Source organism: Ranitomeya variabilis, chromosome 1 (genome assembly GCF_051348905.1).
Source record: "Ranitomeya variabilis isolate aRanVar5 chromosome 1, aRanVar5.hap1, whole genome shotgun sequence".
Classification (NCBI taxonomy): Eukaryota; Metazoa; Chordata; class Amphibia; order Anura; family Dendrobatidae; genus Ranitomeya; species Ranitomeya variabilis.
Window position 1 is genome coordinate 943613361 of NC_135232.1, and position 17750 is coordinate 943631110.

Sequence of the window (17750 nt, forward strand, 5' to 3'; positions counted from 1 at the left end):
TTCCCAGTCCAGGAGTACTGGATTTAACTGGGGGGGAGTGCAGCACCCCAGAGTCCTGGTCGTTGCAGTACTGATGCTCTGCCGCTAAGGGGGGCTATGGTACGTCTGATGGCACTGAAGGAGTTCACCTGACCAGGTATCACAGACACCAATACATTTCACAGTTTGGCCTCCAGGGGGAGCTAAGGGTACTATGTATTAGGCCACTCCTCACAGTCTGGTAAAACTGGGGGTTAGACAGGAAGTTAGAGAGAAGCTGACTGGGAATCGAACAGGCAACATCCTGTGGCAGAGGGTGTTGCGGGGAGAGACTCAGGGGGGTCTCTGTCAGGGGTGGGATCCTGACAGAGGCCTAGCGAACAGAGAGAACGTTACGGGACCGCGCCTGCACGAGATAGCGGCGGTGCCCTAAGAAAGGACAAGAAGCGAGGTTTATTGTGCTGAGTGAGAAACGAGATCAACGCAACAAGGAGAAACACCAGTAGGAGTCCTGCTGTAAGACGAGGCAACATCCTACTGAGGCGCGTAGCCGGTGGCTGGAACGCCGAGGAAGTATTGAGCTCCAGGCCTTACTTCAAACCTACGGCAGGACAGTCAGTTATAGGCGGGCTGTCTCACTCAATTCACCTAAGAAGACATAGGGGGCAACAACTGGAGAGGGGCGACACTAGGGTCCCGGAAGAGCTCCGAGCCTACCCGTCATACGGGTGCGTCCTAGCCATATGATCTGGGGGACGAAGAAGAACATTATAATCGAGTTGTGAGGGAACTTCAGAAACAGACACAACAGTTGTGGGGACTATCCCGTAAGCACAGCAGGGGAGGACCACAACACACAAGCGCTAGAAGGTAGGCACAGATTTCCACCTGCAAAGGGAACTCTGGAGGTGCCATCGGACCGGCCGGACTTGCGCAGCCTGGTTAACCGTATTCCGGACTGAGGATCCTGAAGCCTTCAGTAAAGAGGTAAAGTGACTGCAACCTGGTGTCCTCGTTATTTACTGCGGCCTGCACCACATCATAACATCATCACTACACCCTCCACCTTCATTGTACGCCCCTCAGCAGGGTCACGGACCGGGTCCAGCCACCGTGACAACCCCAGAGCAGAGACTCAGAGGCCCGGTACCGGGTACCCCTCGGCCCTGCGGCAGTGGGGGCGCTACATATGTACGCTACATGTGTGTGTATGTACGGTATATGTGTGTGTATCTGTGTATGTACGGTATATGTGTGTATGTATATAATGTGTATGTCTATGTGCATGTATGTAGGGTATATGTGTATGTACCGTATATACTCGAGTATAAGCCGAGATTTTCAGCCCACTTTTTTGGGCTGAAAGTCCCCCTCTCGGCTTACACTTGAGTCATACCCAGGGGTCGGCAGAGGAGGGGGAGCGGGGACTGTCTAATGATACTCACCTGCTCCTGGTGCGGTCCCTGCAGGTCCCTGCTTCCCCGTACTACTTACTGTAGTGAGCGGTCACGTTACCGCTCATTACAGTAATGAATATGCGGCTCCACCTCCCATAGGGGTGGAGCCGCATATTCATTACTGTTATGAGCGGTAACGGTGACAGCTCACTACAGGAAGAAAATGTGGCGCCGGGAAACAGACGTGCAGCGACGGCGCCAGGAGCAGGTAACTATGACGGGGCAGTGCGCGATATTCACCCGCTCCTCGTTCCACCATCGACGCCGCTGTGTCTTCCGCAGTGATGCTCAGGTCAGAGGGCGCGGTGACGCGATTAGTGCGCGCCGCCCTCTTCCTGAACGTCGGTGCAGAGGATGGGAAGACACAGCGGTGGTCAGCTTTGGAACGGGGAACAGGTGACTATAGCAAGTTCCGGGGGCCGGAGAGGTATGTAATTTTTTTAATCGCAGCAACAGCATATGGGCCCAAATATCTGTATGGAGCATCTTATGTGGCCATGTGCAGCATGATATGGGGGCAAATATCTGTATAGGGCATCTTATGTGGCCGTGTGCAGCATGATATGGGGGCAAATATCTGTATGGGGCATCTGTATGGGGCCATGTGTAGCATGATATGGGGGCAAATGTCTGTATGGGGCATCTGTATGGGGCCATGTGCAGCATTATATGGGGCCATGTGCAGCATGATATGGGGGTAAATATCTGTATGGGGCATCTTATGGGGCCATGTGCAGCATTATATGGGGCAATTATCTGTATGAAGCATCTTATGGGGCCATAATCCACATTTGTGCAGCATTATATGGGGCAAATGTGTGTATGGAGCATCTTATGAGGTCATAATGAACATTTGTGCAGCATTATATGGGGCATATTTTAATATGGAGCATCTTATGGAGCCCATCATAAACTGTATGGAGCATTACATGGGGCTCCTGATTCAATATGGATATTCAAAAACACTTAAACTACTGATGTCTCAATTAATTTTACTTTTATTGGTATCTATTTTTATTTTTGACATTTACCGGTAGCTGCTGCATTTTCCACCCTAGGCTTATACTCGAGTCATTACGTTTTCCCAGTTTTTTGTGGCAAAATAAGGGGGGTCGGCTTATACTCGGGTCGGCTTATACTCGAGTATATACGGTATGTGTCTATATGAGTATGTATGTACATGAATGTACGGTATGTGTATACTATGTGTATATAAGTGTGTGTATGTATGTACAGTATATACAGTCATATGAAAAAGTTTGGGCACCCCTATTAATCTTAAGCTTAATGTTTTATAATAATTGTATTTTTTGCAACAGCTATTTCAGTTTCATATATCTAATAACTGTTGGACACAGTAATGTTTCTGCCTTGAAATGAGGTTTATTGTACTAACAGAAAATGTGCAATCTGCATTCAAACAAAATTTGACAGGTGCATAAGTATGGGCACCCTTATCATTTTCTTTTTTTAAATACTCCTACCTACTTTTTACTGACTTACTAAAGCACTTTTTTTGGCTTTGTAACCTCATTGAGCTTTGAACTTCATAGCCAGGTGTATGCAATCATGAGAAAAGCTACTTAGAGTGGCCACTTGCAAGTTGTTCTCCTGTTTGAATCTCCTCCGAAGAGTGGCATCATGGGCTCCTCAAAACAACTGTCAAATGATCTGAAAACAAAGATTATTCAACATAGTTGTTCAGGGGAAGGATGCAAAAAGCTGTCTCAGAGGTTTAACCTGTCAATTTCCACTGTGAGGAACATAGTAAGGAAATGGAAGAACACAGGTACAGTTCTTGTTAAGGCCAGAAGTGGCAGGCCAAGAAAAACATCAGAAAGGCAGAGAAGAAGAATGGTGAGATCAGTCAAGGACAATCCTCAGGCCACCTCCAGAGATCTGCAGCATCAACTTGCTGCAGATGGTGTCACTGTGCATCGGTCAACTATACAACGCACTTTGAACAAGGAGAAGCTGTATGGGAGAATGATGCGAAAGAAGCCGTTTCTGCAAGCACGCCACAAACAGAGTCGGCTGAGGTATGCAAAAGCACATTTGGAGAAGCCAATTTCTTTTTGGAAGAAGGTCCTATGGACTCATGAAACCAAGATTGAGTTGTTTGGTAATACAAAAAGGCGTTATGCATGGCGGCAAAAAAACACAGTGCGTTGTATAGCTGACCGATGCACAGTGACACCATCTGCAGCAAGTTGATGCTGCAGCTCTCTGGAGATGGTCTGAGGATTGTCCTTGACTGATCTCACCATTCTTCTCTGCCGTTCTGATGTTTTTCTTGGCCTGCCACTTCTGGCCTTAACAAGAACTGTACCTATGTTCTTCCATTTTCTTTACTATGTTCCTCACAGTGGAAATTGACAGGTTAAACCTCTGAGACAGCTTTTTGTATCCTTCCCCTGAACAACTATGTTGAATAATCTTGGTTTTCAGATCATTTGACCGTTGTTTTGAGGAGCCCATGATGCCACTCTTCAGAGGAGATTCAAACAGGAGAACAACTTGCAAGTGGCCACTTTAAGTAGTTTTTCTCATGATTGCATACACCTAGCTATGAAGTTCAAAGCTCAGTGAGGTTACAAAGCCAAAAAAAGTGCTTTAGTAAGTCAGTAAAAAGTAGGTAGGAGTATTTAAAACAAGAAAATGATAAGGGTGCCCATACTTATGCACCTGTCAAATTTTGTTTGAATGCAGATTGCACATTTTCTGTTAGTACAATAAACCTCATTTCAAGGCAGAAACATTACTGTGTCCAACAGTTATTAGATATATGAAACTGAAATAGCTGTTGCAAAAAAAACAACAATTTTTATAAAACATTAAGCTTAAGATTAATAGGGGTGCCCAAACTTTTTCATATGACTGTATGTGTGACTGCCTAGCTGCAGAGGTCACAGTTTGACCACTTGTAAACAAACTCACGGAGGACCACAAGAGCTTGTTTGCTGGAATTGTAGAGCATAGTACAGGCTTGTATGGTTTCTTTTTTCATTGCAACACATTTGAATGTGCTTTTATTTTATTTTTTTTAAATGGAGAACCCCTTTAAATGAGGTCATATACACACTGCAAAGCTGTATGCATGGGGCCTACACAAGCCATCCAGTCCATATAGGGTCAGAACGTATGACATTAGCCATTATATGCTGCCTCTGTGCAGCTCTGTATTCTATAGGAAAATGCCGCCATAATACAGCAAGTAAGCCATGTATGAATTCTCAGTCATATAGACGTACAATATGGGCCCATAGGTTTCTTCTCGTGTCATATTAATCACCTGTGTGAAATGGATCTTCTAAAATCCACAAATTTTCTTTTTTTCGCAACACAATTGTTATCAAGATAAAGGATCTTTTTGTTAAATTCATTATAGCCCTGTAGAAAAAAAAAGCTTTTCTCATTCGAAACGCAGAAATAAATTTCCTGTAGGTCATCATATGTTAACTTTGAAAAGTTTAAGAGTTTAATTATTCACAACTGAGAGAATTACCCACTGAATGTTATTACCTTTACCCCTGTCAAAGAACTCTAGCATCTGCAGAACGAGTCCCTTGCAGCAGACAAGGAGTTAATGTATAGTACGGAAGTGGGAGGTGGGCCTTGGATTGCTGTGAGTCTGCTCCCCATTGCATTCTACCTTAGTCTTTCTCTCCTATAACATGGCTTCTGACATAGTCCTTCTTGCTGCTGTCTCTGTGTTATCTGCCTGCCAGCAAGGTAAGTGTTCTGCTCTGTTTGTGAAGTCATGAGCTACCGTGGACTTTGCCTGGATCATCTCTCCATATGCCGGGCATTGTAGAATGGAGCATATTCCTTATATATCTCCGCGTATGAACCTTTCTCTTCTCCGCACAAGAACCTTTAGTAATGAAGAAGAAGGCTGGACAGACATCTGTCTGAGATGGTTTAGTGAATCCTGCATTGAGCACGATGGACACGATGAACCAGGAGGTCCCTTCCAACTCTAATATTCTATGAAGAACTTCTAACTCTTGGCTTGGGGCAACAGGACAGAAAGGTTGTGGAGCAGATGTGCTGATGGGACGTCCTGGATGATCCACATATAAGCTTTTTATAATCATCAACACATCTTCCTCCTTTCCCTCCTGTTTGATCCAAGTGGACTGGAATGTAATCATTCCATATTTCCATAATTGAATAAAGGACATCATGATGGTGACTGGGTCATTCCCGGTATTATGGCTGGATTGCATCCATGTGTTCACCACTACGACTTCATAGACATATCCATGTTTTCTGTAGGGGAATTTTCCATCATTACATGTTTATATCGCATATGAATATTACATGTACACGTGCATAAATATGGCATCAAGGATGCTTAAAAATACCCTAAATTATCTAATTAGTCCCACATTGTGCAAATTGTCACAACATTTTCCTGCAAAATTCTTGGGAAGGCAACAGTGCTGCGGGCACATAATGGCCATTTCTCAGGGTGGAACTGCTGTTACATAAGAGCAGCATGACTGCTGTCCCAAGAGGAACATTTGTATCACTTTTTGAGCAGATGTAAGATTTAGAACACACTTTATAATTCTCTTAAGTCTTACTGTCCAAATTGTCTGTATGTCTGTGGCAATCTTTATCTCCTTCTGATGTTTCTATCTTTGTAACTCTAGTTAGCATATAAGTCATCTGTTTTCTTCTAAAGCAAAGTCCATTTACTGATAGAACATTCTGAAGTCAAATGCCTGGCATAAGACCCCAACACCCATTAGACTAATGGCATCTGAACCCACAAATATGGGCTGGATCAGCTGACAGTCTCATGTGTATGGAGGACTCCCGAGTCTCTCCCGCCCAGAGATAATGGCAGGTATCCAGCAGGTCCCATTTCCATGTCCCAGTTCTTAAAGTTCCAATTCTGGAAGTTAAATCATGACCTCAGGCCCGGCTGCATGCATTTCCACATAATGCCGTTCGGCGATCACTTCACATGGTACAGCTCAGCCAATTAAAAGGGACTATCATAGCCTGTATAAAAGCCTAGGCAGTGAATGCAGAAGCCTAAAATACTGGACAAATACTTTAAACAATAATATGGTGTACAAATACAACACTGAAGAAATCAATAAAATAGTTTGTGAATAATACAGCGATTTAATTGATAGTCGAAGACTCATTGTGATTGATCAGTGATTATGGTGTAGCTGACATCTGTCCTGCGGTAATTGATTTATAATTACACTTTTTTTTTGCTTTATTCTTAATGCGCTAAAAAGCAGAAACAAGGCAGTACAATTGTATTTACAGAAAAGAATTGTTTACCTTTGTAGCAATTGCCAATGTTTCAAGATTGTTTGTTTGATGAAACCCACATGCCTGTTATACATAGAGAAAAATAACATTATGTAATTTTTCTGCAATACTTTCAAAGCTATTGCAATTACGTTAGGAAGTTTACCTACGTCTAGTCCTACCTATTATCTATTCCATATTTTCCCTTTAGTCTAAGGGTACCGTAACACAGTGCCATTTTCATCGCTACGACGGTACGATTCGTGACGTTCTAGCGATATCGTTACGATATCGCAGTGTCTGACACGCAGCAGCGATCAGGGATCCTGCTGAGAATCGTACGTCGTAGCAGATCGTTTGGAACTTTCTTTCGTCGCTTGATCACCCGCTGACATCGCTGGATCGTTGTGTGTGACACCGATCCAGCGATGTGTTCGCTTGTAACCAGGGTAAACATCGGGTAACTAAGCGCAGGGCCGCGCTTAGTAACCCGATGTTTACCCTGGTTACCAGCGTAAACGTAAAAAAAACAAACAGTACATACTCACATTCCGGTGTCTGTCCTCCGGCGTCTCAGCTTCTCTGCACTGTGAGCGCCTGCCGGCCGGAAAGCGAACACAGCGGTGACGCGGTGACGTCACCGCTCTGCTTTCCGGCTATGGTGCTTACACAGTGCAGAGAAGCAGAACGCCGGGGACAGACACCGGAATGTGAGTATGTACTGTTTGTTTTTTTTACGTTTACGCTGGTAACCAGGGTAAACATCGGGTTACTAAGCGCGGCCCTGCGCTTAGTTACCCGATGTTTACCCTGGTTACCCGGGGACTTCGGCATCGCTCCAGCACCGTGATTGCAAAGTGTGACCGCAGTCTACGACGCTGGAGCGATAATCATACGACGCTGCGACGTCACGGATCGTGCCGTCGTAGCGATGAAAATGGCACTGTGTGACGGTACCCTAACTCCTCCCTAGAAATTCTTACAGCCCTCATTATCTAGCTTTTTGGAGTGCTCCTAAATGTCTGTTGTACATGATTACTGTCTCTCTTCAATAGATTGTTTTGTTCAGTTGACTCTAATGTTGTTACTAAGTAAATCATCTTTTTTATTCTCCTCTACATCCAAATAATGGATAACCCCCTCATTGTCCTACACCATAAATTTAATAAGCAAATTTGTCTATTTGACAGACTGGGATCTTCAGACGATTTTTCAAAAGTTCCAGTCATTTTCATACAGAATGCAGTCATGTGTTTACTGCTTTGTAAACTGCTTTTGAAGTACAGAGTGCATGCTGAAGAAAGGGGTCCATCCCGAAACGTCATGAGTGTGTCTCCATGTCAAGCTGTGCGCCACATCTGCTGCTTACCTCTCACCTGTGCACACAGCCTGGACGCATATAAAAAAAATGGAGACTACTCCTGTCCTTCATTAGATAACAGACTGAGATTTTTTTTTATAGTACCACTGATGCACCTTTGCATCATATATGCATATATATATATATATGCCTACTGCATTATTGGGCTGTGACTAGTGTTGAGCATTCCGATACCGCAAGTATCGGGTATCGGCCGATACTTGCGGTATCGGAATTCCGATACCGAGTTCCGATATTTTTGTGGTATCGGAAATCGGAATCGGAAGTTCCTAGTGTATGGTTCCCAGGGTCTGGAGGAGAGGAGACTCTCCTTCAGGCCCTGGGATCCATATTCATGTAAAAAATAAAGAATATGGATATACTCACCCGTCCGGAGGCCCCTGGACCTTACCGATTGTAACCGGCTGTTAGGGTTTGCGGAACGCACCGAATATATTTATTGAGGTGATTGGTGCGTTCGCAACCCGGGATCCACCGTGCAGGAATATCCTGCTGCTAAATGGATGGCGGCGCAATATGGCGGTAATAACCAGCTCTGTTAGCTTCACAGAGTGGCCGAGAAAGCAAAGCTCTGTGCCCTGTTAACTCTCACAGAGACACAGGCTAACTACCCAGACGAGAGCAGTCAGTGGTCATTCATGCATACAACACTCCTCGCCGGAGGTGCCAGCATTCTAGGGGCTTATTTCAGCCGGGTCCCTGAATACTCTCACACACGAACTCCTCGCCGGAGGTGCCAGCATTCTAGGGGCTTATTTCAGCCGGGTCCCTGAATACTCTCACACACGAACTCCTCGCCGGAGGTGCCAGCATTCTAGGGGCTTATTTCAGCTGGGTCCCTGAACACATTCACACAAATGACCACAATGGCGCAAAGCATGTAACATATGAAGATACTAGCGCATGGCTGTGCGGCCATGCGAGCCTTAAATAGCTGCAGCACATACAGGACCTTAAAGAAGAGGACCAATGAGAGATTGCCATACCTGAGCATGTGACCCTAGATCTCCACTGAGAGATCTTGCCCTGGGCATGCTCAGTGTGTGCAGAGCAGGACTTAGTCCTAGCACCTATAGGACCTTCCTGAAAGGACCAATGGACTTGGCTGCAGAAGCTGAACATGTGACCCCTGATCTCCAGTGAGAGATCTTACCCTGGGCATGCTCAGTATGTGCAAAGCAGGACTTAGTCCCAGGAAAGCCTGTTCGCCGTAGATCAGTGCAGGGTACAATAGTAGAGCCTGGAGAGGCAGCAATAACCCTTTGCACTGAATCAGACTCAGTGAGACGCTGGGACCGACGTCTCCGCTGAGCAGGCTCCACTGCGGCCGATGGAGAATGGGAGACTGCAGCAGAGACGGATCGAGATTCCCCCTGTGCAGCAGAGGAAACTCGACTCCTAACACCGGCAGCCTCCGTTCCTAAGAATGAGCAGTTTAGGACCTTCGATGACGTCGCGGCTTGTGATTGGTCGCGTGCCGCTCATGTGACCGCTCACGCGACCAATCACAGGCCGCGACGTCATCGCAGGTCCTAAACTCCTCATTGAGTTGGAGGCTGCCGGTTACAATCGGTAAGGTCCAGGGGCCTCCGGACGGGTGAGTATATCCATATTTTTTATTTTAATTCTTTATTTTTTACATGAATATGGATCCCAGGGCCTGAAGGAGAGTTTCCTCTCCTTCAGACCCTGGGAACCATCCAGGATACCTTCCGATACTTGTGTCCCATTGACTTGTATTGGTATCGGGTATCGGTATCGGCGATATCCGATATTTTTCGGGTATCGGCCGATACTATCCGATACCGATACTTTCAAGTATCGGAAGGTATTTCTCAACACTAGCTGTGACCAGTGGCGAAACTAAAGTCTGTGGTAAGATTTGGACTAGGCCCACCCTCCATCCTGATATATATATATATATATATATATATATATATATATATATATATATATATATATATATATATATATATATATATACACTCACCGGCCACTTTATTAGGTACACCATGCTAGTAATGGGTTGGACCCCCTTTTGCCTTCAGAACTGCCTCAATTCTTCGTGGCATAGATTCAACAAGGTGCTGGAAGCATTCCTCAGAGATTTTGGTCCATATTGACATGATGGCATCACACAGTTGCCGCAGATTTGTCGGCTGCACATCCCAAAGATGCTCCATACAAGGCAGGATGGATCCATGCTTTCATGTTGTTTACGCCAAATTCTGACCCTACCATCTGAATGTCGCAGCAGAAATCGAGACTCATCAGACCAAGCAACGTTTTTCCAATCTTCTACTGTCCAATTTCGATGAGCTTGTACAAATTGTAGCCTCAGTTTCCTGTTCTTAGCTGAAAGGAGTGGTACCCGGTGTGGTCTTCTGCTGCTGTAGCCCATCTGCCTCAAAGTTCGACGCACTGTGCGTTCAGAGATGCTCTTAGGCCTACCTTGGTTGTAACGGGTGGCGATTTGAGTCACTGTTGCCTTTCTATCAGCTCGAACCAGTCTGCCCATTCTCCTCTGACCTCTGGCATCAACAAGGCATTTCCGCCCACAGAACTGCCGCTCACTGGATTTTTCTTCTTTTTCGGACCATTCTCTGTAAACCCTAGAGATGGTTGTGCGTGAAAATCCCAGTAGATCAGCAGTTTCTGAAATACTCAGACCAGCCCTTCTGGCACCAACAACCATGCCACATTCAAAGGCACTCAAATCACCTTTCTTCCCCATACTGATGCTCGGTTTGAACTGCAGGAGATTGTCTTGACCATGTCTACATGCCTAAATGCACTGAGTTGCCGCCATGTGATTGGCTGATTAGAAATTAAGTGTTAACAAGAAGTTGGACAGGTGTACCTAATAAAGTGGCCGGTGAGTGTATATATATATATATATACTGTATATATATATATATATATATATATATATATATATATATATATATATACAGTATATATACACACTGTTCAAAAATAAAGGGAACACTTAAACAACAGAATATAGCTCCAAGTAAATCAAACTTCTGCAAAATCAAACTGTCCACTTAGGAGGCAACATTGTTTGACAATCAATTTCACATGCTGTTGTGCAAATGGAATAGACAACAGATGGAAATTATTGGCAATTATCAAGACACGCTCAATAAAGGAGTAGTTTTGTAGGTGGGGACCACAGACCACATTTCAGTACCAATGCTTTCTGGCTGATGTTTTGTTCACTTTTGAATGTTGGCTGTGCTTTCACACTCGTGGTAGCATGAGACGGACTCTACAACCCACACAAGTGGTTCAGGTAGTGCAGCTCATCCAGGATGGCACATCAATGTGAGCTGTGGCAAGAAGGTTTGCTGTGTCTGTCAGCGTTGTGTCTATAGGCTGGATGCGCTACCAGGAGACAGGCCAGTACACCAGGAGACGTGGAGGGAGGGGACCATAGGAGGGCAACAACCCAGCAGCAGGACCGCTACCTCAGCCTTTGTGCAAGGAGGAACAGGAGGAGCACTGCGAGAGCCCTGCAAAATGACCTCCAGCAGGCCACAAATGTGCATGTGTCTGCGCAAACGGTTAGAAACCGACTCCATGAGGATGGTCTGAGTGCCCGACGTCCACAGATGGGGATCGTGCTCACATCCCAACACCGTGCAGGACGCTTGCCATTTGCCACAGAACACCAGGATTGGCAAATTCGCCACTACGCCCTGTGCTCTTCATAGATGAAAGCAGGTTCACACTGAGCACATGTGACAGATGTAACAGAGTCTGGAGACGCCACGGAGAGCGATCTCCTGCCTGCAACATCCTTCAGCATGACCGGTTTGGAAGTGGATCAGTAATGGTGTGGGGTGGCATTTCTTTGGAAAGCTGCACAGCCCTCCATGTGCCTTCTAGAGGTAGCCTGACTGCCATTAGGTACCAAGATGAGATCCTCAGACCCCTTGTGAGACCATATGCTGGTGCGGTTGGCCCTGAGTTCCTCCTAATGCAGGACAATGCCAGACCTGATGTGGCTGGAGTGTGTCAGCAGTTCCTGCAAGATGAAGGCATTGAAGCTATGGACTGGCCCACCCGTTCCCCAGACCTGAATCCGATTGAACACATCTAGGACATCATGTATCACACCATCCACCAACGTCACGTTGCACCACAGACTGTCCAGGAGTTGGCAGATGCTTTACTCCAGGTCTGGGGGGAGATGCCTCAGGAGACCATCCGCCGCCTCATCAGGAGCATGCCCAGGCATTGTAGGGAGATTATACAGGCACGTGGAGGCCACACACACTACTGAGCATCATTTCCTTGTCTTGAGGCATTTTCACTGAAGTTGGATCAGCCTGTAACTTCATTTTCCACTTTGATTTTGAGCATCATTCCAACTCCAGACCTCCGTGGGATATTGTTTGTGATTTACATTGATCATTTTTAGGTTTTATTGTTCTCAACACATTCCACTATGTAATGAATAAAGATTTACAACCGGAATATTTCATTCAGTGATATCTAGGAGATTTTAGTGTTCCCTTTACTTTTTTAAGCAGTGTGTATATATATATGTATGCACCTCATCCTGGTATACATATATGCCCCTCCATCCTGATATATACCGTATTTTGCAGTTTATAAGACGCACCCCAAATTTTGAGGAGAAAAATAGGAAAAAAATCTTACCTTAATAAAATGGTGGTGCTTCTTATAATCCATGCATCTTATTGCTTACCGGGGGTGGTGGCTGCGGTGAAGCGGGGTCCCAGGGTCGCTGCTGGAGGAGGCAAGGGCGGAGCGTTGCTGCAGGCCGCAGGCTGGGATGAGGGGTTGACCTGAGATCTCATCTCCTGAGATCTTGGTGCCGAGATCTCCATCTGTGCATGTGCCGCCCCCGAAGTCCACTGCATAGTAAACTATGTAAGTGCAGGGGCTCTGGATTTTCACAAAATTTCAGCAGAGCCCCCGCAGCACCGAACATCAGCAGCGGTGCGCCGCACATCTGAACACCCCCTCATCCCAGCCTGCGGCCTGCAGCAACGCTCCACTATTGCCTCCTCCGAACCTGCTCCACTGTGGCTGGTAAGGTATATCCGCATTATACTACGCACCCCCATTTTCCCCCCAAATTTTGGGGAAAAAAGTGTGTCTTATAATCCGAAAAATACAGTATGTCCCTTATCCTGGGCAACATTCTGATTTACATATATATCTCCTATCTTTTTATATGTGCCTTATCCTGGGCTCCATCTTGGTATATATATCCCCCATCCTAGTATATATATCCCTGATCATGGTATATATGTCCCTTATGCTGGGCCCCATCCTGGTATATATATCCCCATCCTGGCCCCTGGCTGTGACTTATGCCTTATTTTTGCAATATTTTCATGCAATTTAACGTATATGTTTGCAGGTGTGAACACTGATAATGAAGTAATTGGAGCCCTGTGCCCCCCGCAGACCCTACTGCCATATACATACATGCACATTTTCATCCATATTCATATTCAGCACACATATAAAATATGCATTTCGACTAGATGGCTGCGGCCTCGCTTAATGCAAATATATTGAGTGAGGCCGGACAGTCTAGTCAGAATGTGGCCAGGAGTACGAATATCATATACTTGCGGTCATATGATCGCCCTTCCCAGCATCGGAGAGTCCTCACATCTTGCAGTGTGCGCGATGTGAGTATTCACAAGACTGCAGTCACATAGAGTGACCGGACAACCCCAATCACCATAAATTATCTGTTCACTATATTATATAGACTGTTATGATTGGACATGAAATATGTTTGTGTTATTTACTGATTTATGACATTAATTTTTATAAAGTGTGTTAAAGGGGTTTTTCCCAACTTGACAGCACATAATCAATTTGCATACTTGTGGTCACATGCAGTCTGGATCTTCATCTGCTTTTCTCAAAAGAAGCTTGAGAGAAGTCGCTGACAATTTATTCAGCGCTGGATCACAAGTATGCAAATCGCTTATGTGCAGTTACGTGACTGACCACTCATACTAGGCATAAAGGGAAATTGTAACATTGTGCGTATTGTACACTGTCACAGTTCGGCAATCTTCAGGCTGTAGCAATAGCAGGTAGGACTGGGTTAAATCCTAGCGCTGCAGGTTAGCTTTGACTAAAAACCAGGACATGGGTTCATTTTAGGGTGGCAGCTGGGAGAGAGACAATTCAGTGTCTCTCTGAATGGAGACTGCACAGGTCAGCTCGGTAAGATGAGCAGTCTGTGTGTTGGAAATGTAGAATAACGTGTGGAAGCTGCAGACTGTTCAGTGTGAACTGTGCATTGGACTGAACACTTCTTTTGGGTGAAGGGTATACTGAGACTGATAGGACTGTAACTCTTGAGTGAGTAAAGTTTACTCCTGGAGAAAGGACTGCAATCTGTTTTGGTGAGCCGGCACTGACATATACTGTATGTGCCTGCTAAATTAATTAATTTTTTTTTTTTGCTGTTATACCTTTGTGCCCAGAAGAGGCTATGTTGCTATTGAATCACTTGGAATTATATGAGAACAATAAAACTGCATGTTTAGACCAAACTGCATTGCCTGTGTGAACACTACCTAATGCCTACAAGGCATATAGAGTGACTGCAGAAATTAGTCTTATTCCGAAAAGCATCTTTAAAAATTTGATTATTGGTATTGTTTTTCATAATATTTTAGTTATATAAGATGAAATAAAATCCACATTTTTTTTAACACTAATATTAGTATTTAAAGATGTAGTGGTATATAGAGATACTATATACTGTATATCTCTATATACTAGTATACTATGCCTGTAATGAAGAATACTATTTAGAGCTTTAGACAGAACAGACTGTCAATCAATGTGCTGAGAATGATTACAGTGCACTCACTGTGTAGAGAGTGGTGACTGTAATAGCCCCCAACACTGCACCAATGATTGGGAGCGAGCGGCTGTATGAAGAATATAACTTGATTTTCTCCATATAGCTGCTGCTCCAGTGAGCCTGCCAGACGGTTTAAATGTTTTTTTCCCTGCAGATTAAAGGGCACCTGTCACCTCGTTTTTTCAGTATGAGATAAAAATACTGTTAAATAGGGCCTGAGCTGTGCATTACAATAGTGTATTTTGTGGACCCCGATTCCCCACCTATGCTGCCAAAATACGTTACCAAAGTAGTCGTTTTCGCCTGTCAATCAGGCTGGTCTGGTCAAAAGGGCGTGGTGTCTTCCCCCAGATCTTGCGTAGTTTTCCGTTGGTGGCGTAGTGGTGTGCGCATGCCCAAGGTCCCGAATCCACTGCCCTGGGAGTGAAAAGACCGCGATGTGCGGTATTTCATTGGTGATCGGTGGGCGCGTATCTGCTTCAGGAAAATAGCCGCCGCGATCTCCATCTGCGCACGCGCGGCATCCCGCGGCCATTTTCCTGAAGCCGCGGCCAGCAGAGCGCCGCTTCTGCGCACGCGCGGCCAAAGGAAGATGGCCGCGCCCACCGATCACCAATGAAATACCGCACATCGCGGTCTTTTCACTCCCAGGGCAGTGGATTCGGGACCTTGGGCATGCGCACACCACTACGCCACCAACGGAAAACTACGCAAGATCTGGGGGAAGACACCACGCCCTTTTGACCAGACCAGCCTGATTGACAGGCGAAAACGACTACTTTGGTAACGTATTTCGGCAGCATAGGTGGGGAATCGGGGTCCACAAAATACACTATTGTAATGCACAGCTCAGGCCCTATTTAACAGTATTTTTATCTCATACTGAAAAAACGAGGTGACAGGTGCCCTTTAACACTAAATCTTGCGGTAAATAGCATTTTGGAGATTACAGGTTCCTTTTAAATGATAACTTCCCTTGTGAGTTAGATTATCAGTAGCTCTCTAATAAAATTGATGGCACCTGAAAATATTAATCAATCTTTATGACCAGTTTTTTTCTGTAACAGGAGTTTGAATCTATGTAAGCTAAATTTAGATGAACAAAACATTGGTTCTAGTGATTTTCACAACAAATCGACTGCGTGTGAATATACCTTATATGTGATATCAATTCTTATTAGATATGCAAGTAAAGCTGAATTATTGGGCCACTCCTTCGTTGCCCTGGTGGTGTGCTTGGGATAATTATCATGCTGAAAGACCCATCCACGTTTCATATTCAATGCCCTTGCTGATGGAAGGAGGTTTGCACTCAAAATCTCACGATACATGGCCCCATTCATTCTTTGATGTACACGGATCAGTCGTTCTGGTCCCTTTGCAGAGAAACAGCCCCAAAGCATGATGTTGCCGCCCCTATGTTTCTCAGTAGGTATGGTGTTCTTTGTATGCAACTCAGCATTTTGTCTCCTACAAACATGACGAGTTTTGTTTCTACCAAACAGTTCTACTTTGGTTTCATCAGACCATATGACATTCTCCCAATACTCTTCTGGATAATCCAAATGCTCTCTAGCAAACTTCAGACGGGCCCGGACATGTACTAGCTTAAGCAGGAGGACACGTCTGGCACTGCAAGATCTGAGTTTCTGGCAGCGTAGTGTGTTACTGATGGTAGCCTTTGTTACGGTGGTCCCAGTTCTATGTAGGTCATTCACGAGGTCCCCTCTGTGGTTCTGGGATTTTTGCTCACCGTCCTTGTGATCATTTTGACCCCACGGGGTGAGAACTTGCATAGAGCCCCAGATCGAGGGAGATTATCAGTGGTCTTGTATGTCTTCCATTTTCTTATTATTGCTCCCACATTTGATTTCATCACACCAAGCTGCTTGCCTATTGCAGATTCAGTCTTCCCAGCCTGGTGCAGGTCTCCAATTTTGTTTCTGGTGTCCTTCGACAGCTCTTTGGTCTTCACCATAGTAGAGTTTGGAGTGTGACTTTTTGAGGTTGTGGACAGGGGTCTTTTATACTGATAACAAGTTCAAACAGGTGCCATTACTACAGGTAATGAGTGGAGGACAGAGGAGCCTCTTAAAGAAGAAGTTACAGGTCTGTGAGAGCCAGAAATCTTGCATGTTTTTAGGTGACCAAATACTTATTTTCCACCATAATTTGCAAACTAAATCTTGCCAAATCAGACAAGGTGATTTTCTGGATTTGTTTCCTCATTTTGACTCTCATAGTTTTGAACTACCTATGATGTCAATTACAGGCCTCTCTCATCTTTTTAAGTGGGAGAACTTTCACAATTGGTGGCTGACTAAATACTTTTTTTCCCCACTGTAAGTGAAATCTTTGTACTATACCTAGATTTCTCTGCTGTATCTGTGCATCATGAATCGTGGTATTTGTTAAAGGGGCCCACTGAGACTCTTTAGCCCGGGGCCTATTAAAACCTGTAGCCGGTCTTGGCATCATGGCTGCCTATAACAATGAATGCTATGTAACAGAACAAAAAACAATTATACAAACACAAAACATAAGCAGATTGGAAATAAAAGAATATGCATCACTATGTAGGGTTAATGATTAGCCCCATCCCGACATATGACATAATGGTAAATCGTTTGTTGTCTTCCTGTCTTTGGTGCGGGCTCAGGATGTATTATTCTGTCATCATCTGCCCCTAATAGCCACGAGTGGAGCAGAGCTGAGCCCAAGGTAGTTAACTTGTTAAATCCTGCTGTCAATATGTGATCGCAGGTTCTGACTGGAAGTATGC

At 44.9% G+C, this 17750-nt stretch overlaps 1 protein-coding gene across 1 annotated transcript in view; it reads left to right on the forward strand.

The window, feature by feature from the left end:
- The first annotated feature begins 5050 nt into the window (after positions 1-5050).
- Positions 5051-17750, forward strand: part of LOC143791189 (microsomal glutathione S-transferase 2-like) — a 47439-nt gene continuing 34739 nt past the window's right edge. Inside the window, exon 1 of the mRNA XM_077279212.1 lies at positions 5051-5168. Within this exon, the coding sequence (XP_077135327.1) occupies positions 5111-5168 (58 nt within the window). The 5' untranslated portion in view covers positions 5051-5110. The remainder of the gene's footprint in view (positions 5169-17750) is intronic.